This window comes from Poecilia reticulata, chromosome 7, assembly GCF_904066995.2.
Source record: "Poecilia reticulata chromosome 7, P_reticulata-male-v2, whole genome shotgun sequence".
NCBI lineage: Eukaryota > Metazoa > Chordata > Actinopteri > Cyprinodontiformes > Poeciliidae > Poecilia > Poecilia reticulata.
This window is the reverse complement of record NC_088836.1, coordinates 16,073,127-16,101,107: the sequence shown is the minus strand read 5'-3', so window position 1 is coordinate 16,101,107 and position 27,981 is coordinate 16,073,127. Positions and strand designations below refer to the sequence as shown.

The window sequence follows — 27,981 nt, the reverse complement described above, 5'->3', positions numbered from 1 at the left end:
ATTTATTTATTTCATTATGTTTTTTTACTAGAATCTTTTCTTATCTCCCCCTCAGGCTCATCAGTTGTCAATTTTGGCAGCGAGCAAATTGGATTAATTTTGCTGCTTTACTGCTTTAAAACAAAATGTTCTCCAGGATCCAGGCAGTCAGGATAATCATGTTAGAGTGAAACCTATTGTCCCACCTCTTCAGCTTAGGACAAAATGGTTCAGCTTGACGAGGCGAGTCAAGCAATACCTGAGGGAAAGAAACACGTCTTCTGACATTATCTGGTATCAGATTGTTGAGGAGGGTGGCTCGGATTTAAATGTTACAAACATAAATGTCTGTAGATACCCCCATTCCCATAAAGTTTAGTGGAAAAAAACAGTTTAGCTGCATTACTTTTCTTTACTTAAAGGAATTAGACCAGATGTTTTATACTTACATTTATCTAGCATCCCTGAACAGGAGTATCTAGTTTATATACTTTGGATCAACATAATTAGATTATTTTTATTCTTTTGCTCTTTGCTCTTTCCTTTGGTTTGTTATTTTGTTTGTATTTCCTTTTAATTCATGTAAAGCACTTTGAATCGCCTTTTTGCTGAAAATGTGCTATATAAATAAAATTACCTTACCTTACCTTAACTTTTAAAATACTTTTTGGAGCGCTTTGCAAATTTTTTCATACCCTCTTACTTTTTTTCACGTTTTGACACAATTCACTTTTGCAAATTTCAAATTTGCAAAGTTGTGAAGCAAAAGGAAAATGATGCATGTTTTTTTTTTTTTTTTTTTATGTTTGCAAGTAAAAATCTGACAAACGTTGCTCCCATTCACTCAACCGGCTTCAGATGCCACCCAATTTATAGCGTCCATTTTTGTGTTCTGCAGTATTAAAAGGCCGCAAAAATGTTGTGCGCTGACTAAAAAAATATCGCCCTGAAACATCTCTCCAGTAAAAACCGGTGCTGGCGGCCTGAGGCTCTGGGGATGTTTTTCTTTATAAGATGGGGCTAAATACACGGCGATCCTGGAAGAAAGCTCAACACAAAATATCTAAAATTCTTGAGACTTAGGCAGTCATTCACCCTCCGGATGGGCCAAGACATACAGCCTTGGCAAAGATGGAAGCATTTAAATAAAAGCATATTTATGAGTTGGAATGTTCTAGCCAAAGGCGAAGAAACGATAATCCAATTGAGATTCTGTGGCAAGAATTAAAAATTGATGCCCACAGAAACTTTTCCTCCAATCAGACTGAACCACAGCTATTTCACAAAGAAAAATCACCACAAATTTGAGTCTTTTTAATGTGCAGCATAGAAACGTGCCCTAAAGATGTGAAGCTGTACTGACTGGCGGTTCAAAATAAACACATCCTATACGCCGTTTTAGTTTTAGAAGAATTTTGTTTATCATTGCTCTTCCACTTTTCAGTTACGTTCTGTTTTGGTATATTATAAAACGAAGTGATTGACCTATAGGATGGCTTCGGTTTCAGTTTTATTTAGAGATTTCAAAGTGAAGGAAGCTGAAAATATGCGCGTGCAAATCTTCTCAGATTTTTATTTATGCAAAGAAATTGAAAACACTGCCACGTTTCCCTTCCATCTCACGACTATGCACTATTTCATATTTTGCCTATCAAAGACATTTCAGATTAAACAGCTTCTGGCTGTAAAGCAACACAATGACGGAAAGTTTTACTGCACTGCTGCTTTATAGCCACAATTTTCCTGTTGCCTCTTCTGCGTATTTGTGTTGGAGCAAACGTAGGTTTGTGAACACCCCCCCACCCCTCCCTTGTGCACACCTGTGAATGTTTTCATGCATGCCAGCAGTATTTCCTTACAATCACAAGTACCGTACACACCCAAGAGAGAGAGAAACAGAGACAGAGAGAGAGGGAGAGAGAGCGAGAAGGAGCTGTAACGCTGAAATTTAAATACATAATCATTTTATTTATTTTGTGTAAACCCAAGTGAATACATCAAGGGTGTGACCCAGCTGACTCAGCGGCCAAGCATTCCTCACCAGGTGCTCCGGTTCTTGTCCTCCATCAACAAAGGAGTAAAAAAAAACAATAAAAAAAACAACAAAAAAAAACAAAGCGTTCCACAAAAGGTGTGAGCTTGGATTTAAAACAAACACGGCCAATGAGTTATACAAGAGACAAATTATTAGATTGGAAAGGGGATGGGTGTGTTGCTGCGTAACCTTCACCTTGGTCTGTCCTCCTCACAATAATAAACATGGCTTTCTTCTTCACGTCGCAGCCACGGACACAGACAGCACACGCACACATGTATGAACAGAGTTGTCCCTGTGTGTTTTTGTCTTACACACACACACACGCCCACACACTCACACACACACACACACACACACACTCTCTCTCTCTCTTCATAGGTATGTGTAACATCCTCCCTCCGCTGCTGACAGCAGGCTCCACCCTCAGTCACAGAGGACAGGCTGGTTGACCTGGGAGGAGGAGAAAGCTAAGAACGGGAGGTGGGAAGTCAGGGTTGTGGGGTTGGGGAGGAGGGTGGGGGACACAGAGCTGAAATTCAGTTGTGCTGGTGGTATTGGAGGCACGGCACAATGGGCAAAAGCAAATCGAGGGAGTGAAAAGAACTGAGACGCACATGGCTTTTAAATGGACCTCACCAATGAACAGTTGTGACTTACAGCCCAGAAAGGACACCATAAGGGGACCTGCACAGACTCTGTCTTTGAAGCACTGGCCAGGAAAAAAGTTGCCATGTTTTTTTTTTTTTCTTCAGTTATGACAGATTCATTGAGGAGTCAGCTGATGGGACGGTGAGCAGTGTTTGAAAACGCTGAAGAACTAAAGGCTTTAACCTGAATCTGGGAACAAAAACAGGACAGCAGTAAGTAGAAATCTTTCCTTAGTCAGAGGTGATTTTTTTAAAAATTTTTATGGCTGAAACTGATTTGTATTGTGTCATGTTGGTGTTTTTATACTATCACCTAGGCAGAAACGATACTATTTATAGATATTTAATCATTTCTATCTTCTGTAAATGTTGTTCATTTCATGCAGTGGCCAAAATAATAAAATTAATCCATATTTGTTTCTTGGTGGACCTGAGTCAGCACAGTGTATGTTTTATGTTTTCACCGGGAAAATATAGTGTTGTAACTGTAAATATTGTTGTGTTGTCCACATTTTGACGATTAATTAGATTACATGCTACATGTACGTTAAAGCAAAATCATACACTCATCATTGGCATTAAATAAGCTCAACATTGTCTTATTTAAAATAGAATAGAAAATTGTATTTATCTGAAACCAAAGGAAATAGAAATTTGTCTTTGACAGGACTATACACACAAATATAAAACATTAAAAAAAGACAAATACACAAGATGAAAATCATAGACAGGTTATAAAAATCCCTTTGCTGTCGAGGAATTTCTTAATATGATGTTTTTACATAAATTAGAAATGACACACATAAAAAAAATAAAATGGGTTATTGAAATTATGAATGTTATGCCAGAACAGCAGTTCATCCTGTTTTGACTGTAAGTCAGGAAAAAAAATGTTTTGTTGATCATTTGTTGTTTGGTGATTAAAATTTTTATGCATAATTACAAATAATATCAAACATATTATTAAATATTTATATATGACTACATGTATATAATTGTAGTAGTGTTTGTTAAGTGTAGCATAACTAGAATTTACAAACAATCCTCGCCGTGTGACATTAAATCTGTCAAAATGTTTCCTGTTTTGAGTCAATCAAGATGACCAAAGCTATTTTATTTTGCTAAATGCCAGAATAATCTGATTTTTTTTTCATTTTTTTTTTTTCAAAATTTGCTTCTTAGTGTTTGGTGGAATGACCTTTCAAACTGTGCGACTTGGGTCAAGTGTTTTCCTTCCAGAAATCTTTCTCCTTCGTTTGCCCTAATTGTGACTCATTGTGACAGAACAAACATGGCTGAGTCAGATCCGTTGGCCATTTGGCTCACAAACACACCTTTGACGCCCCACCCAAAAATGTTGCTCCGGACACTCGAAACATACCGACACTGTTGTCCTCAAGCCGCTCTAGATCTACTCTTACATTGTGATTTGGGTCGTTGTAAATTGTGCTCAAACCGTTTGAAATGCTGATTTAATATTTTCATGTGTTGTTCTTTCCTTGTAATGTCATGTATTTTTGTCCCTCCTGCTAACACTGAACAATGCCCACATCATGATGCTGCCACCCCACAGCTAGGATGGTGTTCTCAAGTTTCCCCTCGTTTTTAGCTCAAACTAAAATTAAATTTGTTTGCCTGTTTCGCCTTTTTATTGTCTTCTTCCTCCCGGAGTGATTATTTTCAGTACAGCTTTAGTTCCACTTACGATAATGACGCGCCATAACAAACTTCCACCAGTGTCTTCACATCGTCTTTTGTTTTTGTTCAAGAGTTGATACTCGCATTTCACATCAAGGCACGTCCGTCTCTGGGACACAGCAGCCGTCTCCTAGCTGAACTGTTTGATAGCTGGACACTCTCATGGTGTTTACAGTTTTGTGTAATTGAGCAGACAAATGTGGCACCTGCAGGCATCTGGAAATTGTCCCCAAGGAAGAACCAGACGTGTGGAGGTCCTCCGTTTTCTCCCTGTTACGCCGGCTGATTTCTATTGACTTTTCCATGATGTCACATTTGGAAACGTTGCGTGTTTGACGCGTTGCCTTAAATATATATCGACAAAGACACTTGTTCAACTGTATTCATTCATTTTCACATCAAAAATATACTCTTAGAGTCAATATTTCCATCAGATGCTGGAATATCTCAGTAAGAAAATGAAAAAGAAACAACTTTTTTCAAGCTTCTATCACAACAATATGAAATGACATTTCTTATTTTATTTTGACATTGATTCTGGATTTGAACAAATACAACACAGCACTGTCAAACAGTATTTCATGTCTTGTTGACTGTCCTCGATCTGAAGTATTTTGCCCCAGTTCTTCCCAGAGAACTTGTTTGTCTAAGTTTTTCCATGGATTAGCGAGAAGGTCTGGGGGGATAGGGATGAGGGAGGGATGAGGGGCTGTCAGGTCGTTAATGTGAGCCACTGTAGCATGTAATATTAATGGACTGTAATGATGACGCCTCTTAACACTTTTCCTTATACCCAAACAGAGGGAGAGAGGGACCAAGGACACACATGAGGCAACCTACAATGCACTGACAGCGAGGTACGTGACGGAGGCATGCTGCTCACCTTGTGCTTGCCTACCTGTGCAGCCTGTGTGCGGTTTATCTGAAGCTTTTTTTTTTTTTTCTTCAAAATATTAGCATCCTGCCCATATTGTTAAAGGAGAAGATTATGGCTCTGAAAATGGCCAGAGAAGATTTATCCCAAGCAGGAGATTGTTGGGCGTTTGGTTTCTCAAAGATTAATGATTTCTTGCCCGACTTCAGAGGGAGATTTACCAAAACAGAGGGGATCATTTATACCGCAATATTTTCTTTGCCAGTAAAAGTGATAATGGCAGAGTTTTCATGGTGAAACATGTCTTTATGTCAGAATGGTGTCTAAATTAAGCTCTAAAGTAAATCTGTCTGGCTTATCAGTGGAATCAAGAAACCGCAGTAAGTGAAAACAGGAAGCTGACTTTTCCCCGAAGAGAGCAATTTTTTTTTTCTTTCTAACGATGTGCACAGAATCAGCCGCTTGATTGTGGCCCCCGCTAGGAATAATCGCAATCAACACTGTTATTGTCACAGTCTGTTCGCCCTGGTTCCTAAAAGGGAATCATTCCATCATGTGGTGCAGGTCTGACCATATCAGCTGCCAACCTCCAGGCTTATTTTAGTTGAAGTGGTAACACTGCAGCTTTCTTCTCAGTCTGCAGGGGCGATGCTCTGAATTTTACATAGCCTGCGTGACGTCCGGTTTTGTGTAAGGCGCAGGCTTGATGTTGGTGCGCTAGTTAATGATACATAACAAGGAAAACAGCCCATGGTCTCATGAGCAGACATTATCAGTAATGATAGGAGGACTTGGACCCTCTTCTGCATCAGACCTCCCCATTGGCTGAAGGAGGGAAACACACTCCCTGCCTTTGTTTTTTGTGAATGCAAGACGCAGCTAACCTCATTTGAGAGGAGGTTAGCCAGTGACCCTAATAAATAAGCCCAACGAGGTTTGGCCTCACGTCATTAAAATTTCAAGAGCATTAGATCTCCATTTTTCTAACTTTCCTCAATAATGCTAAGGCTTGAAGCCCATTATAGTTATATTTATTTCATATTAGAAGAAGAGAAATGTGTAAAAATGCATGAATAAAAGAAAAAAAAAAAAGCACGAGACAGCGTCAGGAACAGCTGAAAGTTTCCAAAGGGTGATGGTGTTAGATTATCGAGTATCAATGGATAACTCAGGGCACTCAGTGCCCTCCTTTTCTCATCTGAGGAACCTCATGCGTCCCATAAATTTGTTTAATCGATTATTAGCTTAAATGGTTTGCTTATAGTCCTGGAGTTTCAACGTTGTTAGATTATTTTATTTATTTTATTTTTTTTGCCACACTGAAAGATTTCAGATCATCAAAGTAATTTTGATAACATAAAATGGAAATCAGAATAAATACCAAAAGCAGTTTTAAAATAGTGCTTTCAATAACTACAGGAAAAGTGTCAAAACCAACCTGCTGCAGATTTTAAAAAAAAAGGTGATGTCGCCCTAACATTAATTGCTGAGTTTTGCCACGCTTTGCAGCAATTCCTGCCAGTCAGCATTTGTGATAACGGAATATCAGAAATTTTGTCTTTTGCTTGCAAAATTGTTTCTATACAGCCACATTGGAGGTTTTTGTAGGCTGCTTTTATTTTGTTTAGTTCGAGGCAAACTTATAGATGCGTTTTGGGTAATTGTCTGCTTTTGTCTGATATGCTGCATAAGTTTTCCACCCAATGTAAGTGTCCCACTATTTTGTAAGAACTTTTGTAAGAAATCTGCGTCGCCTCCTGGAAGTGTTGGTGATGTCCTCTTCGACTGATTTTGGTAAACTGGACACTTCTGGGAAGCTTCCCTGATGTTTACTCAGTGTGCGGATAATGGCTCTGTGGTTCACTGCAACCTAAATGCCTTAGAAATGGCTCTCTAACTCTTTCCAGGCTGACAGATGCCAGTGTCTTTGTTTCTCATCTTTTCCTAAATTTCTTTAGATTGACTCAGAATGTATCATTTACTTTTAGCTTACTTCACATTTTTAGTGCTGTCCCGATTCTTCAGGTCTGGTAGTAACCAGGCCTGGGTTTGGTGAGCAAAATTAAACCAAATAAAGACACCAAACACAAAGTGGGCAACCACTTTACCACATATCCCCAGATGGGTTTGATCATCCATATTCAGGGGTCACCAACTCCAGTCCTCAAGGGCTACCATCCTGCAACTTTTAGATTCACCTCTGCTCCAAAATGTCTGAATTTTCTCACCAGCATTCATTCCTCTCAGCAATAGGCTGGAAATGAGCAGTTTATTTGATCCAGGTGTGTTTGAGCAGAGACACATCTAAAAGTTGCAGGACGGTAGCCCTCGAGGACTGGAGTTGGTGACCCCTGCTCTAGGTCTTAAATATCCTCAAATGGCTGAATGTGTTGATTAGATGCATTGATAAAACTACATGGGTCAGGAATGGTGGGGTTGAGGTGGTGAGGAGTGACGCAGAGACCCAGGTTGTAAATGAAATGATGGGTTTAATGAAAGGCTCACAGTCCAGAACGGGCAGCACGGCGGAGAGTTAGCGAACAGCTAATACCGGTAGCAACTGATAAACAGGACTAACATGCGAGCGAACACAAACCAGGACTTGGCAGTTCCACTGGAGAGTATCGGCAGCAATTGACAACAGACATACGTTTGACAAGGACCCGACGAAGAACACAGACAACAGGTGAGACTAAATACACACGGGGTAATCAAGGGAACGAGACACACCTGGGAGACAATCAACGGGGAAGACGCAGAGACGGAGACACAGGAAGCAAACTGAACACAAAAAACTAAAAATAAACACACAGAAACACGATCATGACAACATGTTAACTAACAAAATATTAACAATCGGCTGACTCAGCTGATCATTAATATTGATATTAAATGTCCAATTAAATATTGAAGCTTTGTTCACACTTATGTATTTTGACACTTTACAAATAAACGCAGATTTGATTTTATTGATTAAAAATATTTAAGCACATAAATGTTACATTGAACCTTCTATTCATGTGGCCCGTTAGGTTTTCAAGGGGCCACATAAATGATATTTGACCTCCGATAATATTCAATAATATTTGACCTTTTGGATGGTTTTGGACTCAAAGTTTTTAGTCAACCCATGCTAACAGAGAGGTAGTCGGTAATGCAAAGCCTTGAATTTACCCTCCACAAATTGAAATGCATAAGCACATATATATATAGCATCAAGATGTCATTGAGAATCATTCGGAAGGTGAATTTACACTGGATGTGAGCGCGATAGCGAGGTTCTGATGAAATATGGAGTTTCAAAGACGAAATTGTGGTCACAGCCACTTTATCATGCAGATGAAATGTCAGCCGTCCAAGCCGGTGACACCACATGACTCATCCAGTATAAAGTTTATATTGTAAGAACCTATTGATCTGTATGTGAAGTGTCATGCCGTATGAAGGACAGTTGCATATTATACTCCCAGTAATAAGCTTATATCAAATGTTTAGTGCCTGTCAGCTTGGATTTATTTTAAGTGTGCCTTTTCCTGCTGCCACACCCTATAAATTAGGAGTTATTTGTTGCCAAATAATTAGACGTACTGGAGGCACTTTGACAGATGGAGAAGCGACGAAGTGATGAAAACGAGAGGTGAGAACAAAAACAGAAGAAGAGAAGATTAGAGGAGGGAATCTGCAGCATGTTGTTGTGGTTCACGCAGGGCTGCTAATGAGGACTGAGAGGTTCCCATCGATCAGATCAGGTTGGACCTTGTCAACGGAAACTAATCAAGGGACTGACAAGTGCAATCAAGACGAGCAAGGCTGAGGGAAGGTGATTGATTTCTAATTATGTTTGAATTACAACACCTAATGTGTGAAAACTTGTTTCTCGCCAAGTGGCACAAAAAACATCTTGGTTTCCTTAAAAATACTTATTTGGTTAAAGGTGGTTAATATAAATATTCTATAGACATCACTGTCATCTCAGTTTTATAATATAAAATTGGCTTTAATGATTTTTTTGTTGTTGAATTCTTCAATACTTTTATCATCTTGCCACACAGACAGACATTATGTACAACCTGTCAAGACAATGAAAAGCCTCTTTATAATACTAAAAACATTCTCCTAACCTTTTAACTGTATTCAATTACAAGAAAACAGATTTGGCATGTACAAGCAATCGTTTTGTTTTCTGACATAATGGAATATTTATGCAAGCCTTTTCTGATCAAACTGGGAGAGGGATTCATCATGTCTCTTTCCTCGAGCTTTGTAAGAGTTTGACAAGTTTATTATTGCCATTCTGGGAGAACAATGTGTTTTGAATATTCTTGATTTCAGCTTTTCAGCCTTCTTGGGGGGCTCTTTTGTATTCTTTTTTTCAAACTGTGTAGTTTCTTTTGTTCAGTTTGTAACAGATTTGGATACATGAATAGCCAGGTTAACTCCTCATCCTGACAAAATCGGCTTTTATTTAACTTTTATTTGTTATGTTTTGCTCCCCCCTCACCACTTGTGAAGTTTGGTAGTTTTTTTTTTCTTTTTAATGCTACTGTTTGAATTGTTTTTAGTCAGCTTAGTAAGATGTGTGCACTATATTACAGTTGCCTTTAAAAATCAAACTTGTCAGTTTGGAATTAGTGTATGCTTTTAATCTTTTCTGGTTGTGATACTCTGTCTCAATTTTATGTCAAGTACTTTTTGGGTTTTTTTTTACAACCCAGAGAGTTTAAGGATTTTTTTAAATGCAATTCTCAGTTACCAATGCAGCACAGATCATCTTAAAACTGACATTATACAAATCCCTCCAAATCCATCCAAGGCATGACATAATCCTGAAAAATATGAAAAAAATGGAGTATATTTATATTTATTTAGTATGAGAAAATTTTTTAAATGTATTTTTGCAAAACTAGTGGCAGCACATTTGTTTACCCCTCGTACAATTTGAATGATTAAATGTAACTGAAGAATTTTGTAATTTCATGACAGAGAAACTCAGCATTACGGTTAATGACAGTTAGAAGAAAAGGAAGAAAAAGGAGAAATGTTAATCCATTTCTATTTATTTTCCATCCTGGAACAAGGACTGTTTCACAGACCTAAGTGCCGTCTTGTTTGTCTCAACACCCAACTACATGGTTGCATTTCCTTAATTCTTAGTATTAAATAAACATAACCTTGTTTTACATTTTGAGAAATTGTGTTTTTTTTCCTTCTCAGCGTTATGTCGGTTTTTCCTTCAGTACAGAAACGTTATTTGGCAGGAGGAAGTGGGACACTTTGGATTGTAACGACTGATGATCCCTGGTTTAGGATTTTTCCATCCATGATCTTCTATTTGCCTGAAGTACGACTATGAACTGGCACAGGCAGCCATTTCTCTCAGCCCCTTTTCAAAATAGTAAAGACAAACAAGACAACTGCTATTTATCTCAGGGCTTTTGTATCTTAGCAAAGAGATGGATCATCTCAGAGCACTCTTTATGTGTCTCTGCAATCAAACACTTTGTCAATCATGTTCACCTAAAAACTGTTCTTTAGGACATCTGGTGCTGAACTTTTATTGCCTTTTTAACTTGGCATATCTTGCACATGATGTCATTTAAGAGAATCACCAAAACATGTGGTAGAAAAGACTGAAAAGGCGCGAGGGGCTGACTTGTAATGTTTTTATACACTTTTAACAATCTGTTTCTGTCTGCCTGAGGCTTTGTATGTTTGGGCCTCATGCTGGAAGGCAGCACAAGACAGAGCGGTAAATGGATGGTTGCACATCAGCTTGTCCGTGGGGAGGAAGGCGGAGGGAGGGCTTTTGGGGATGTGTGGGGTTTCCAACTCTGTCATTAATCAGACTGAAAGCTTTAGAGTAAAGAGGGGAAGCAATGTAGTGGACCAACTCCTAAAAGCAGTGTTTACAGTCCATCCAGCGTGGGGAGATGGGATAATTTGAGCTTTACATTAAGCCAGTTGGACAAACGGGGATTGATGCAATGAGCTTGGAATACATTAAACCGCATCCGGCACGGTTCTGGAGACGTGATGTTCTCTCACCATGCAGCGGCGAGCTTTCCTCTTTGAATACGGGAAATATGAGCGGCAGAAGTTTTTCGGCTCTCCTGTTCGTGTAGCCCACCGAGCAAGTAGCGCAAGCAAAGCAAATGAAGCTGAAGCAATTAGCTAAAACAACACAATGTCTTTTGACGGCTCAGAACAGCAGGAGCTTAAAATGAAGAGAGACATTTGCAGACATACACCTCTGCATGAAATTAATTGATTGCTCGGCTTAAACTTAATATAAGTTTATTTGATTTTCCGTCAATACTCTTAATTATTTTTCCATGACCTCCGTGTACTTCATTTGCACATGTAGCAGGGAAAAAAATCGGGATTTCACATGAGAAACTGATGACACAGGGAGCGGTTCTTTTAATAAGATTATTTATTGGTTTGGAAGTAGCACAGCAGCTCTTATTAATGAGCTCGTAAATTATGCTGTAATTACAGAGAAGGACATGAGTCGTACCAACGCAAGGTCAGAAGATCCCTTGGTGGAGTGGAAGACCTTGCTGTGTGCAGAGGAATATAATTAAAATATAATAGGAAGGCATTCTGAAGCTTTGAATTCAAACAATATTTCTGGATGGACTTAATATTTTATTTGAATAATAATTAATAAAAAAAAACACATGTAAATATTAATCAAAAGCGTTTCTCTCCCTCTTTCCACATCTCCAACCTCCTGTTGGACAGAAAGGACCAGCTGGACCCGCTTGAAAAATTCCTCAGGCAGAGCCATTACATCAGGCTGGGGGTATTATAAGCTCTGTTATCTCACAAGGCCGTCACTGAAGGGGTTATTATTTGCAAATTGGTCATTAGGCCTCAGTGTAGCGGTGACAATAACCTCATAATGGAGTATTAGTCACATCTGATCGCTGAATATCATCACTGTTCAGTTCAGGGCTATTTATAGGGGTGGCATCCATTCTCATCGTGACACTTGTACTGAAAGACACAGAAGTTATTAAACCGGGAGGAAGCCAATCAGATGGCACTTGGTGATAATTCATACATGGATCCTGAGAGGTAACGACATCTTAAATGTTATTGTAAATATTTTACTGGTACAGCTGCACCAGGGGCATATCGTAGGTGCCCGAGTAAAATTACAATGAAAGGCTTCAACAACAAAAGGCCCAAAGATTCATTTTGAAGATTACAGAAACAAAAAAAATACAGGAAAATCTAAATAGTTATTCCCAATCCCCACTAAGAGATCGGAATACTGATGAAAAGCAAATCTATCTGCAGTTCAACTATTTTACAAGGCCAGGGTACTAGAGCACATATTTACATTTTAAAGGCTGCAATGTGCAATGTGTGATTTAAATTTTTTTTTATATATATACAGATTTTTTTTTTTTTTGTCACACATCCATGTTTCTGATGAAAGAGGACAAAAAAACAGAGTACTTCTTATGTTAAAGAACAGTAAAAAGTTAAGTGTAAGAACAGCGTTTAGTTCTTCACAGCATCATATCAAGTGATGATCCCTTTCAGAAAAGAGTTGAAGCTAAATACTTTTATGGAGCTAAAAATACTGAGAAACAATGTAAAGTAATAAATAACAACAAATGATGTAAATTGGAGAGTAGTAGAAGAAGAAAGTAGCAGAGTGAGGAACGGTGGTCAGTTTGTCATCCAGCAGCCAAAGCCTGAAGCAGCATATCAAAAGCTCTGGATAACGTCATCCAAGTTTTATCAAAAAGAAAAGTTTTAAGCCTCTTCTTAAAAGTGGAAAGAGTGTCTACCTCATGGACTAAGACGAGGAGCTGGTTGTCTTTGTCTGATGTCATTTCTTTTAATAATTTCAAACATTTATGACAAAATCTTCATATCGTATGTTCTACAACAAATGTAATTTTGGACTTCATGTCTTGTCTTTCCAGTCCCTTCATTTGTCCTTACATCCTTCAGCCTGCATCCAGTTTATTTGACCAAGTTTGAACCCCTCACCCCGAGCTACCCATGACTCTGTTTCTCAAATTATCATCTCACCCCTCTCAACTTTCCATTTTCTTTTGGCATTTATTTTGAAGCAAAGAAAAATAAACCAAAAAGTTTATTGCGATCAAGAGCCTGTGCAACATGTTGAAAGGGGGAAAAAAAAGAATGAAACAATGTATGAGAGAGAGAGAGAGAAATCTGCTGAGAAGGGAACAAAAACAAGGGAAAACAGGAATGCTGGGGGCTGGGGTAACCATGGGATGAGAGCGATTGAGAGCAAAGGTGAATGGATGTAGGCTGGTGGGATAAAGGGAAAAACTGTCAATTCAACCTTGAGAAAGTTTGAAAAAGAAAATAAGCTGAAGTGGACTTGCGTCAGAAAAAAATTGGAAGTTTCGAAAGATGGACAAGCGGAGACGTTATTAAAAAAACCAGAGAAGCACCGAAATGGAACATGATCGGCGCAACGTCTACCTTTCAGTCAAAACTTCATAAAACTAGTTAGGAAAATCTATTTGTGGCTCATAATGTGAAACTTTTCCTGATGTTACAAAAACAAACAGTCTGTGGTCAGTCTGTGAATCCTCGTCTTTTTAAAAGGTCCAAGAGTTTGGATAAATATGGAAAACAGAATTTAAAAAAAGCACCCAACAGAACCCAGCAAATAAAAAAATTGTTTCCATTTGGATAATTTAATAATGAGTAATTTAATTATCTAACATGATACTTGTGTCGTGACAAGACTGCATGTACACAGGCTCCTTTCTGAGTGCGTGTCCAAGTTTAACTTCTGCTTGTTATCTTCAGCCGGAAATTGTTTTTCTAAATAATAAACACATTAACACTTTGCTTGTTTTCTCAGGAATGGAAAGGATCAGCGTGGAAACAGACTGGGATGGGTTAGGTCTCTCCTCTCCGGGCGACACGGGAAGAAACAACGTCTCCTCGTTTGTCACTGAGCTGAACTCGTTCAACATTTCTCGCGGCGGAGGGTCCCTCTTCGGGATCTTAATAGAGAACGGCTCCAACGCCACGGCTCACACCGTTCCTCAGCCCAGGGTGAGGGACCAAGGCCTGGCCCGGGCAGAGATCGCCATCCTGGGGGTGGTGCTGGCTCTCACCACGCTGGGCAACAGCTTCGTGTTGTGGGTGCTTTTGAGAAGGAGGAAGCACAATGCACCGATGCACCTGTTCATGGTCAACCTGTGTGTGGCTGACCTGGTGGTGGCGCTCTTTCAGGTCAGTTCGTCTGGTTTAACTAAAGCACTGACAGCAGATCAAAATGTGACAAGTTGTTCTTTATGAAATTGTCGAAGTAAATAAGTAATTATTTAGGTAAGCAAAGAAGTAGACGAGTGAGTAATTAGGAAGGCAAACATATGTAATAATGTGACTTTAGGTAGATTAATGGGTAATTAAACAATAAGAAATAGTGTAAGTAATCAATGTATTAAGTAGTTAAATATGTAAGTCACTAAGTAAGTAATTAATTAGATGATTTATCAGGTAAATAAGAAACAAAGCAAGTAGCTAAGGTAGAAAACAATTAGACTTGTAAGCAAATACATAATAAGGTAAGTAGCAAGAAGGTGAGTGTTTAGGCACATAAGTAAGTAAGTAATCAGTAATTCAGTACTAAGTAACTAAGTAAGAGTAAATAATTTGGCTAATATGTAATACCACTAATGAATAGTTAATTTTAGCAATGTTAAGGAAGAAAAAAGAAAGAGAGCGAAGGAAATAGCAGTCACTGAATCTAAAAAAAACAACAAAGAAAACATATAATTTGGTGGGTAGCTAAGTAAAAACGTAAGCAAGAAACTAAGTAAATATTTGGACAAATAAGAAAATATGTGATTAAAGAAATAGGTAAATAATTACAAAATCAGTAGTTGAGTAAATATGCACAATAGAAAGTAATTAGGTTAGTATACAAGTAAGCAAGTGATTGAGTGCACAATCAGACGAGTAAATAAGCGAGGAAGAATGTAAGTAGTTAGCTTAGAAAGTAAAGTTGATTAAAATATAACCTAAATAAATGGTTATTTAGGTAATTAACTAGGAGTATAAGTAAGTGAGTAATGGGTGTTAGTAGTTATGATAGTATGGATGTATGTATGTAGGTCAGTAAATACACAAACAAAAATCAATGAAAACATAATAAATAGCTGTTCATTATTTTGTTAAATATAGAGAGCAATGTTTAAATCTTTAGTTTGTTAATGCGTAATGTGCAAATTTGTCCTCAACTTCCTCAGTGTTGCAACAGAATCAAAGGTCAAAGGTCGGAGCACACTGTGTGGCTTCCAGGTTTATCTTTGTCAGCTCACCTGGCTGGTTTACAAAATTACAACTGGTTTGTTTTGAGTTCCTGAGAAGAAGAATTATATTAAAATAAAAGAAGAATATTTTCCTTTCGCAACCTCGTCCAGATCTTATTAGCTCTGCATGTGTTTGCATAAAATACTGGATCACCTCTGAACTTCTTCCAACTCTCTATCACCATCCACCGACTTGTTTTGCCAATCTAGCATCTCAGATCCGGACAAGATATTTCCAGAGGGCTTTAAAACTAAGTAAAAGAGACGTACTGGTTGCGCTTATGCGCTGATGTTTCCGTCATTATGAAAAACACATTTTGGAGACCGCTCACTCAGAGAAGATCTTGCAGCGAACCAAAAACAACCAGAGTAAACATGCCAGCTCTTTTGCGTGCCAACGTCAGGCTTCTCTGGTTCCAGGTCTGTTTTGATAACAGGTCTTGTTGTGCATAAACCAAACGGAACCAATTTGTGCCATCATGACATTTGTAATGTTAATGACGCGTTCAGACGACTTTCAGCCACTGCACATTTTCAAATGCTGTTACATCATTGCAGCTTTGAACTCTTGCTGATAAGAACCGTAATGTGATGTCTCAGTAAGATTTTCCTGTGCTTGTCATGATAATGCAATACAATCGTCAATTTAATACAATAAAATGTATTAATAGCAGGCAGAGTGTATTGCTAGATTATTTCTTGTCATATCAGACCCATAAACTTCAATGTATTCTACTGAGATCTCATCTGATATACAAAGTAGTACTTGTGATGTTTTTTTTTTATTTTCCGTTTAGATTTATAAATTTTTCTTTCTACAAAAAACAGCTTAAAAGCATTACATGCGTCTATTCAGCCCTCTTGACACAATGCACTCAATAAAATCCAGCGCAACCAACAGCCTCCAGATGTCACCTAATCGGAATATAGAGAAGAAGAGAAGATTGAACACTACACACACCCTTCACACACACTCCTAGGTTGAAATGTGGAGATGCTTTTCTTCAGTTCAGTTAGGGGACCTGATGGGGCTAAAAACACGGCAACCTTGGGAAAAGAAGCTTGACTTTTTTGTCCACTTCACATTTATATACCACTTTACATTTGCCTGACACAAACACATTTCTGGATGTGAAACAAAATGTAGAACTCAAAAATAAAAACGATAGGCACTGTAGGTTGTACCTGTTAAGATTGTTAATGTGTATTAGATGGAAATATTAACAGGGACTCAAATGAAAAATCTGACAGTTAATGAACAACTAAAATGACACTGTTTTGCTGATTTTTTATTATTTTTGTGTGTAGCTCAGCATTTTTATTTTTCAATTTTTTTTAAAGTCCAGTCAGAAGTCAACTTTAGTTTCATACATGAGTTTAGGGTCAATTGCTGGAACAGTTTTCGGGTGCATATAAATAGACTCTTGATGTTAAGGTGATCATGGAGGTGCGTAATCCACTGTAACATTGTGATTTACTGATGTGGATAAGAATAGGAGCCTGTGGTGCAGAAGGATAAGCCTTGCAGCAGAGATAACACCCAGTATCACCTGTGATGACCTTCAGTGTTTCACCTCTACATTTCTGTACCACAACAAAAAAACAAAAACAAAACATAAACAACAACAATGCTTTAAAACGAGCTGCAACTGATAGCGGTTTTCTAAATGTTTGTGTCCAGGTTCTGCCCCAGCTGATATGGGACATAACAGAGAGGTTTCAGGGGCCCGACTTGCTCTGCCGGTCCGTCAAGTATTTGCAGATTGTGGGGATGTTTGCTTCCTCCTACATGATAGTTGCCATGACAGTCGACCGACACCATGCCATCTGCTGCCCGCTGCAGGCCTACCGCGTTGGGGCAATGTCCCGCTGGAACACCCCTGTGATAGTGGCGTGGGCCCTGGCTCTGGTCCTCAGCATACCGCAGGTAGGGAGGGGCGAACAAAACACACACACACACACACATGTTGAAATAGAGAAATAAGCCCTAATCAGGTCTCCACACCCTGGCTTTAACAGACCAGCTCAAGGTGTTGGTGGTTTATTTTTAACTATATGAGGTCACTACAGTTCAGGTGACTGGAAACTACTTTGTGTCAGGTCTGAGGGAGTGGTGACCACAGGTTCTTGTTACATCTCTCAGGTGTTCATCTTCTCCCGCTCGGAAGTGGCTCCGGGTGAGTTCGAGTGCTGGGGTCACTTCACCGAGCCGTGGGGGCTGAAGGCCTACGTCACCTGGATGACCGTGGCTGTGTTCCTGCTGCCCGCCCTCATCATTACCATCTGTCAGGTAATATCGGTTGCGCCGGCCGCTTCCCTGCAGCGTGCACAGACTATTGATAACAGGATTACATGCTCAAGGCAACCTCATCAGATAATGATGCATATGGCATGAATGAAATGCGAGGTGCACTTGGCAGCCATTGTTCAATCACACACGGGACGCTGCAGTTGGTGTTATGTGGCGGACAGGCATTCTGGACTGCCTCCCAGCGGTCCTGCTCTATTTGGGGAAAGATATTTCAAGAGTCTGGCCGTTTCTCCCTAATTAAAAGAGAGCTTGGAGGTCCACCGTTGAGGCGGCTGCTCTGAGAGCGACCTGCCAGGAGGTCGCCAAATTGGTGGCCCATTTCTCAATCTGGCATTTCATATCAAGAATATTTTTGATATACAAAGGCTTTCAAATGTGGACACAAAAGTGTCAAAACACTAGTGTTTGTCCTTTTAAAAAATTAGGTCACATTTCTATCGTTTCCACATAAAATAGATTATTCTTTACAATGTAGCTGAGACAAATTAATATCTGAGACAGATATTAAAAAGGTGTAAACCGCCCTAGGTTAACACTTTGCTAAAACACATTTTGACTCTGTGTTCAGTCTTCTTTAGCATGAGTCTGTCAACATCTTGCATCTTTTTTTTTTTTTTATAACTTTATTTTTATTTTTGTTAATGTTATTAGAACACAATCAAGAAAAAAGATCAAACAATAGAAATTATAAAACAATAGAGAGAATAGAAAATATAAGAAACAAAAATACAGAATAAAAACAAAAATCACATCAGGGGGGACTCATTTTTGTAACACAAAACAAAGACAGAAGGGGACCATTCCTATCCAAAATTAGTCCTGTCTCGATGTGAAGTTTGTCCATTTTTCCCATTTGTCCATGCATTGCTGTTCCTGTGTCCTCAGTCTATATGTTAGAATCTCCATCTCAAATAATGAATTCACAGTCTGTATCCATTCCTTTGTGGTAGGAGGTTCAGGTTTGCACCACTTCCTGGTTATGACCTTTTTGGCTGCCACCAACAGAATTTTTAACAAATAACAATCATAATTAAGCACAGCATTGTCCAAATAACCAAGATATAAGACCAGGCCAGACTTGGGTATTGAGTAACCCAAAATCGTTACAATCTTATTGTGTATTTTGTTCCAGAACTGTGTAATTCTAGGGCAAAGCCAGAAAATATGCGTGTGATTAACATTAAGAGCTCCACAATCTCTCCAACATGGTTGGTCTCTAGATTTGAATTTACTAGTAATTTGAGGTGTTCTAAAAAATCTAATTATATTTTTCCAACAATGTTCTCTCCAAATTCTGGAAGAGGATGTTGTAATTTGAGTCTTCCAAATATTCAGCCAGCCATCTTCAGTTAGCTGAATACCAAATTCCTTCTCCCATTTTGTTTTAATATTCAACGTATTAGTGCCTCTATTTTCTAACAAATATTTATAGAGTAAAGACACTATTCTATGTTTTTACCCTTATAGGTCTCTATCAGCATTTTGACAATCCCATTTTCATTTGGGTCTATTTTTTGTTTTATTTCTTTGTTATAAAAGTCCCTTAATTGTAAGTATCTAAAATGATCTTGAGTTCTTAGAGCAAACTCTTGCTGTAGTTCATGGAAACTTTTAAAGTGCCCATCTTTAAGGACTACGCATAATGCTGTTAAGTCTCTTTCTAGCCATTGTTTAAATTGTGGGTCCTGAATAAAATATTTATTGTAGGCTGGCCACTGGATCAAACATAATTGTTTCTCTAATTTGTATTTTCGGATTATATATAACCATTTACCCAGTGAAAACCTAGTAATAGCATTAACATTCTTAAGTATATTCTTAATGGTCTCAATATCTCCAATAATACTTCGCAATTCTCTTCCATTGACTTTTTGTTCAATATTTTTCCATTTCGCTTCATAATTTTTGGCGCTTATATTTATTATGGGAGCTATTTGGGCAGCGTGGTAATATTTTCTAAAGTCGGGTAATGCCATACCTCCTTTCTCTTTTGGTATTTGTAAAGTTTCAAATTTTATTCTGGGTTTTTTAGCGTTCCATATGAATCTAGATATAATCTGGTTCCATGTTTTAAACTGTCTATCCGGGATTTCTATAGGTAATGCCAAGAAGAGGTACAATAACCTTGGTGACACGTTCATTTTTATCGCTTCAATTCTGGAGCTGAAGTCTAGTGTTAGGACATCCCACCTTCTAATGTCCTTCCTAATTTCTTGATCCACTTTAGTAAAGTTAGCTTTATATAGATCACCTCTGTCTTTCGTTAATTGTACTCCTAGGTATGTCATCATAGTAGAGCTCCAATTTAAGTTATATTTTCTACGTATCATTTCAGATGGAGTATAACCAAATGTCAAAACCTGTGTCTTTTTCAAATTTAATTTGTATCCTGAATAAAAGCCAAATATCTCTAACTGGTTGATTAGACAAGGCTGCGAGTTTTCAGGGTCTGATAAATAGCAAATTACATCATCTTCAAACAAACCTATTGTATGGGACTCATTATGTATATCAATACCCTTAAGATCCTTATGTTGTCTTATATGTTGTGCGAGTGGTTCAATATAAATTGCAAATAAAGTTGGTGATAAACAGCAACCCTGACGTGTAGAACGTTCTAGTTTTATATTGTCAGTTAGATTTCCATTAATCTTGATTCTGGCCACTGGTGATTGGTATAAAGTCCTCACACACTGTACAGCTTTTCATTAAAACCAAATTTTTCGAGTGCTAACAACATCTTGCATCTTGACATGACGATATTTGCCCTCTGTGCCATGTACCGACAGGTTTGTCAGAATGTAAGGAAATCTCTTACCCACTGCCTTTTTTTAGGTAATCATGCTGATTGTCTCTTAAGTTTAATTTTTGACTCTAAATTAACCTTTCCGACAATTTAATTTTCATCACCAAAAGTAATTATTTAAGAACTAAACTAAAATTGCTCTTCGTCCTTAGCTTCCAGCAGACATCAGGAGGTTTGATGCAGAGCTGACAGGTATTTGGAACTATTGAGACCTTTACACAACTTAATAAAATTCTTAGTTCCATCTGAACTAAGAATTCACTAAGCGTTCACCCTGCAGCCCGAAGAGACCCAATTCCGAATTTTTTAATGTTTTTTTTTTTTTTTTTTTTGACCTAATGCGACCTGTACCTGATCTTTTCAAGACAGTCTGAACAACACAGCTGGGATTTTTTTTAAAAAAATGCGACCCAGGCCACTTGACATCCGATAGTATCCGATTCTAATGTGACCTGAAGTCCAGGCCGCGTGCATCCTACCCGAACGTCACTGATACTCGACAAACGTCACTATTCTGCGTCTTGATGCGCACATGCGGGAAGAAAAATAACTATAATGAGGATTAAGTTGTTAATATGCTGGCTCAGGTCGGACAACAACTTCAAAATCGTAAGCTATGCTCCACCGTTAGCATCCATGTTTACTTCCGTAAACACTGAGCACTTCTTTCTTTTTCATGGCGGTTGGCAAAACACTGAGCATGCTCTCACGTTATTGCGCCCTCTACTGCGCATGCGGGACACTTTCAGGTTGTTGGCAGTTCACACTGGGGAACACATAAGTACAGGTTGCATATTTGCAAGTGTGAACGCCCGTGCCAAAGAAAAAATGCGATCTGACTACAAATCAGAATTGGGTCTCTTCCAGCTGCAGTGTGAACTTTGCCAAAATTAACCCTGGAGCATAATACTGCCACTACCACATTTCACTCTGGGTGTGGGGTTCTTTTGGAGAAGATCTGTGTTGTCTAGCACACATTTTGGAATTGCATCCCAATTCCAATACTTTAAGTTTAATTTCTTTAGATCATAATACGTAGTTGCATGGGAGTTGCAGGTTTGAGAGTTTTTTTGCCTGAAAAAAAAGGTTTCTGTCTCACGACTCTACAACCTTTGAGCTAAACCTTTGCTCCTACCCTGCTGTTGCCCTCCCAATGGCCACCTACCTGTCTCTTTTGGTAGTTTTGAAGAAATTTCCAGTTTTTGTAATTTTACTGTTTTCTTTCTTCTTCCCAGTTAATGATGACTGACTTCATTGTGTCACATTTGGTGCCTTCAAACAATGAGATTCTCCTAATTCTCTGCTAACTATGGTTTTAGCTGAAATATGTAGAAGACATGAAAAGCACACCGGGACAACTGAAATTTGTTTCAGCTTAATCGGATTCAAAATTATTGTTAATAGATGTGAACTTAAGACTCAATTCTGAGAAAATATCGAACACATCCCAACAGCATATTTGTTTAAGGGTGTCCACATTTGCGCAACCGGGTTATTACAGTTTAAAAATAACAAAACAAACAAAAAAAATATTTTCCTCTTGTGGATTTGTCGGCTTCAGTTCAGTTGGACAGAATAAATGTCACTTTAGAGGTGAAAAAACATAGGAAGTTATTCATCGTGATCTCGGTTTTTACTTGACAGGAAAGTGTGCACTTTTGAGAGCGACCATATTTGGGAAGATATGAACAAAACCTGAAAAAACGCTGCGCGAAGTGAGTCCGAAAGCTACGTTTGGCTAATTAGATCCACAACCTTGGAGGTAGCGATGAATTAGAGATCATAAAATCCCTCTAAAATGGGTTTCAGATTTCCTTTTAAAGAGTTAAAAAGAGCTCCATAAACATTTCACTGCAATAAAATTTAATGGTCATCTTTTTCTAAGGCAGTGAAGAGATAAACCTGTTTAGTGATGCTACTAAAAAGTTTCACAGTTTTTATTGTCGACAACTGATGCCAGCATAGTTTGGTTTTTATGTCCATTGAGCGTTCAATTTCTTTCTCTTTCTTTTGGCACGTGGCGTTTTTAAAGCTCATCTGGTTTCCTCGCATTGATCTGCTGCTACAAATCCTGTGTTTCAGATAAGAATCTTCCGGGAGATCCACAACAACATCTACTTGAAGTCAGAGAGGATAATGATGGCCGAGCTCAAGAGGAGTGAAATCCTTCTTCGCTTCCAGGGCCTCAGGAAGGAGGACAAGCGAGAGAGGGAGAGGGGAAGACAGGCGACGGGGAGAGAAGGAGGAGGACAGCTCCTGAAGGACAATGACGCCCACGACTGCGAAGTGGGAGAACATTACGACTATGTGCCGTCTGTGATTCAGTATAGTAGCTGCTGCGGCGAACATCAGACAGCAGCCACATCGCTGACGCAGGAGCAAATACCGAACGGCTCAGATTTCCGGGAGTCCTGTGCCAACTCCGCCCGCTGCTCCCTGGACTATGCCCCCCCTCCACATCAGGTCACTCCACCCCCCAGCATCACCAAGGCAATGTCCAAGACGGTGAGGATGACCCTGGTCATAGTGCTGGTCTACACCGTCTGCTGGTCGCCGTTCTTCATCGTCCAGCTGTGGGCGGCCTGGGATCCAGACCCTCCAGACCAAGGTCGGTGACAAACATCACGTAAAGATGCAGCACAACGAACTTGCATGCATGTTGTGGGGAATTTTATGTGACAGACTAGATCCCAACACAAAGTAGATCCCAAATTTGAAGTAGAAGGACAGTTTGTAGTTTTCAGCATATTTTACAAATATAAACTCTCCTTTACTCTGATAAAATCCAGTGCAACCAAATCCCCTGCAGCCAAAGCCAGATGTTCTTCAGAGGTTTGTTGGAAAGCATTAGAGAATAGAAACATTCATACAAAAACCAAAACAAGTAAAAAAAAAACAGGGTACACACTAGTAAGTTAAAGAATAACGATAAAGTGAAAACCTGGGCAAGGAGACCAATAATCAGAGAAAAACCCAAGACATACTTTGCAACCAGAGGAGATGGAGAACTTCACAGCTCAGGTGTAACAATCCGTGGATGGAACAACTAATAGTTTAGAGGCAATAAGGAAGACATAAGAGGTCCTATCTGCAGTTTTCCTCTCATGCAATGGATGCAAACGCTTTCTACATGAACAAACATAGTAGTGACAGAGTCATACTGCGGAGATACTGGTTAGAGTTGATGGATAGCGCCAACCACCTTCACCTTCTAACGGAGCGACTCATGTAACCAGCACTGCCAGTGCAGTCAAAGTCCAAACCAAATTCTAATTGAGAATCTGCGACTTGGAAATTGATATCCACTGTCACTCAACTTCAGGATTATACAGAACTCTGTGTGTCAGTCACATGAAGCCTCAATCAAATGCAAGAAAGTTTTTGCTTTCTCATGTGACAAAACGTCTTAGAAGTAGGAATGCTTGTTTAAGTCACAGTTTGTTTTTAATCCTTAAGCAAAAGAGCAAGACAACCAAACATCTGCATCCCGGGAGTTAAAGTGAATCCTTGATGCTGTTTTGTCCCACATGGATTCATTCTCCTGAGTCATGTTAATCCTTTTAATTGCTTTAAATGGGCAACCCTGATCTGTTTTGCCACATTGCACAGCCCAAAAAAAACCTAAGTGATTATGTTACTCAGCAGCAGCCTCCGATCGCTGCTGTTGTCCATCTCATTGAGAAAGGATCCCTCGTTATTCCAAGGACCATTTTCTGATTCCAAGAACCGGCTGTATCTCAGATGATGTAACAGCGAATGAAACACAAGGTCAAAAAACAATGTTTGTTTTGACCCGCAACTAGAACCCCCCTGGATTGCATGTCTCTATAGATTTTCAGCACAAAACAACATTTGTTGACGCATTTACTGGCAGCCAGAGATCGGTGCAACCAACAACGGCTGCTTCCGCCTTCAGCTGGGCGAGTGGGTGACCCACAGTAAATAGCTTGTTTGTGTCCATGCTAATTTTACACCACAGCCAGGTGTTCACATTTCATTCACGTAGGTGCGTGCCAGCAGCTTGCACACATGGCCAAAAACACACACAGGTGGACAACGCCGGATGAGCCACGTAAGCTTGTAAGCACCCACATGAGCGGACACGCGCATACATATGCAAAGTTTAAATATGAATGAGTCCTTCCTAGCATGCAGCTCCACAAACACACAAATAGAAACACACACACACGCACATGATTGTTATCAGCTCTTTATTCAAAACAGTGGTTTCAGCGTTTCTGCTGTTCCCGAGTGAAGTAAACTATTCTAGTTGTTATACAAACAACGTATTATTAGATCCATAACAACATTTAAAAAAGGAAGTAGGTACAGTTTTTTTTTCTCCCTGGGATATTCTTAAAACAACAACCACAAATGTTTTATATATATATATATATATATATATATATATATATATATATATATATATATATATATATATATATATATATATATACACACACACACACACACACACACACACACACACATACTGTTATAAATAGTTTGTTTTTTGTTTCTGGAGAAAAATCAGTAACATGTAAAATGTAAATTGTCCCTCACTTCTTACTGTATTTGCCAAAAAGTATTCATTCCACTTGAACTTTTTCATTTTGCCGTGTTTTAATAAAAAAATAAAATAAAAAAATCACAGTCTTTAATTAAATAGATCAAAGCGTATTAGAAAAGAAAGTTTATGAAAAGCTTATCATGCAATCTTATTCTACCCCCTTTACTCTGATACGACTAAATGAAATCCAGTCAAACCTGTCGCTTTCAGACATGACCTAACTCGTAAATAGAGTCCACCTTTGAGTAATTACTTCTCGGTGCAAATCCAGATTTGTTTGAAAGCCTCTGAGGTTTTTTAAAGAACATTAGTGAACAAACCGCACCATAAAAGCCAAGGAACACGCAGGTCTGGGACGACTGTAGACCCACAAACACATGACCACCTTAACAAGAGCATTAAACACAAAATCAGACACGAGGATCATGGTAACGCTCAAGAATCTGCAGAGATCCACAGCTCAGCTGGGAGTGACCAGACTTGTGCGCTCCACAAGTCTGCTATTTACAGATGCTTGACAAGAGAAAACCCATTGCTGAGAGAAAATCCATAGAAATGCTGTTTAAATGCATCACGATCCACCCAGGGGCAAACATGTGGGAGAAGGAGAGTAAAGTTTAACCTTTGAGGATGCATGAAAAAATGCCATGAGAGGCAGGAAACTAACACATCACACCCAAAACATCATCGCAATAGTAAAATGTGGTGGTAGCATTATGCTGTGGGGATGCCTTTCTTCAGCAGAGACAGGGAAGTAGACCAGTCTCATCTCAAGACGGAAGGAGGTGAGTGCAGGACAATCCAGAAAAGGAAAACAAAAAACCCATAACTCAGAGTCAGCGCTAAAATTGAGTGGTGTACATTAATATTAATATTATATATTAATGTGTCAGAATGACCCATTAATAGTCAAAGTTTAAACCCTCAACTTGCTGACAATCTGTGGCAAAACTTGCAAACCAATCTCCTGAGATGCCGTCCATTCAGCCTGCCTTAGCTCAAGCTGCTCTGTACAGGAGAATTGGTGAAATCTTTTTGTCAAATAAAATCCCAAAATGAACACAATGAACTTCCTGGTTGCTTGATGACTAACAGTGGAGAAATGCTGCACTATAGTCACGCGCTTGTTTTCCTGTGTCCTCTGCAGGAGTGGCCTTCACAATCCTGATGCTGTTGGCCAGCCTGAACTCGTGCACCAACCCGTGGATCTACACGGCTTTCTCCAGCAGCGTGTCCACAGAGCTTCAAAACCTGCTGCAGTGTCGGTCACGACTCGGCCGACGCGGCTCCCTGCCGGACGACTCTACGGCCACACACACCTCCACCACTAAGGACAACCTGTACTGACAAACACCTAGAAGACGGACGCGCCAAGACACGCTTGAAAGCGCACGGCGGCTGGGCTGCGTGAACGCCGTGCCGCGAGCGTCGACGCTTCTGCCGCCGCCATCTGCAGCATCGCCGCTTGAGAACGGGCCGACCTTTACCAGATGTTTGCTTTGACAAAGGACAGCTGCACCCTCAGCAGGACATCCATCTGCACTCACCTGCCTGCTCCGCCCCCACTGTAGCTACCGGAAGGATGTCATTGACGATGTCAACAACACGCGCTGCCGAGCCTCGCAGTGCATCTGCAATGCAAAATGACCTGGAAAGCAAAGAGATTTTCACTTCAGTAGCTTCTGGCTCGGGTCTTGTGGAGCGATTCATGTGGGGAAAATGGAAAGAAAACACTGGCTGACTCTAACACAGCGGAGAACACCAGGAATGCAAAGGATGGATCGCTGCATTAATATCCTCTTGGCATGCCAAATGCACAAGGCAGCAGACAAAACTGTGGATCCAGAGGAATCCAAACAGCAATAAGAGAGACTGCTATAGCTATGAGTGGGATCCGAAACCGAAGTGAACAAATGTTTTTTTTTGTTGTTGTTGTTGTTTGTTTTGTTTTTTTAAATGAAAGATCAAAGGCTGAAGGAAGTCTTCAGAAGTTGGACACGTATTCACTCCTGAGGATGGCGAGTTGAGGTAGAGCGGAGTCCTCCAAGAAGCTGCAGAAAAACACGCATAAAACACTCTCAACAGCAGGGGAGGAAGGAGGAAAGAGCAGAAACGAACAAGCACATTTTCTACGAGCGACTGTGGCTGCGAACGATGTGGCAGTGGTTTGAGTAAACATACAAGACTTTCCAATTACGGAGACTCCGAAAAGTATGAACTGCAAACACCAGGACAAAGAAGTTACATTCCAGACGCAGTGCAGATAATGTAAAGTGTATTTATTGACCTCGTACGGCACAACGGATACTACCTTTTATTTAAATGTTGAATGTGAACCGTCAGCTGTGATGGCGCCTTGAGAGAAAGCAAAAAGATGTCAAACCAAAGTTTTATCTACGCAGGTCTTAACAGCAACAAGCTTCAGCAGACGTGACGGAAATCACTGCATTTTAGCAGAACTGTTGAGAAGAAAGTCCACATTAAGAGGGAAATGAGTCCAAACAAAGTGCCTGGGACCTGAGTTACAGATGTTGTTAGAAGGGCCTCCCTGAACGTTTAATCTCCAAATGATGTCAGCTGTGTTATTATTAGACGGAGCTACCATCAGAGCAGGGATTGTAAGATTTGTTATATAACACCATGAGCCATTTATACATTTTGCTTTCTTATTTATTGTTTAAAAAGATTATATATATATATATATATATATATATATATATATATATATATATATAT

The 27,981-nt window shown here is 39.4% G+C and overlaps 1 protein-coding gene across 1 annotated transcript; it reads left to right on the top strand.

The window, feature by feature from the left end:
* avpr2aa (arginine vasopressin receptor 2a, duplicate a) lies at positions 1-27,940 on the top strand. Its single transcript, XM_008413598.3, has 7 exons — positions 1-2,877; positions 5,164-5,219; positions 14,100-14,476; positions 17,240-17,485; positions 17,702-17,848; positions 22,758-23,283; positions 26,393-27,940. Exons 3-7 carry the CDS (start codon positions 14,102-14,104, stop codon positions 26,590-26,592), a joined length of 1,494 nt encoding a protein of 497 aa, XP_008411820.1. The 5' UTR covers positions 1-2,877; positions 5,164-5,219; positions 14,100-14,101; the 3' UTR covers positions 26,593-27,940.
* The last annotated feature ends 41 nt before the right edge of the window (positions 27,941-27,981 follow it).

What these genes read in the sequence shown, in the direction of transcription:
- avpr2aa (XM_008413598.3), top strand. Translation starts at nt 14,102, where the DNA reads ATGGAAAGGATCAGCGTGGAAACAGACTGGGATGGGTTAGGTCTCTCC. An exon ending in TGGTGGTGGCGCTCTTTCAG is followed by an intron (nt 14,477 to 17,239) that starts GTCAGTTCGTCT and finishes GTTTGTGTCCAG; the next exon opens with GTTCTGCCCCAGCTGATATG. An exon ending in TCCAGACCCTCCAGACCAAG is followed by an intron (nt 23,284 to 26,392) that starts GTCGGTGACAAA and finishes TGTCCTCTGCAG; the next exon opens with GAGTGGCCTTCACAATCCTG.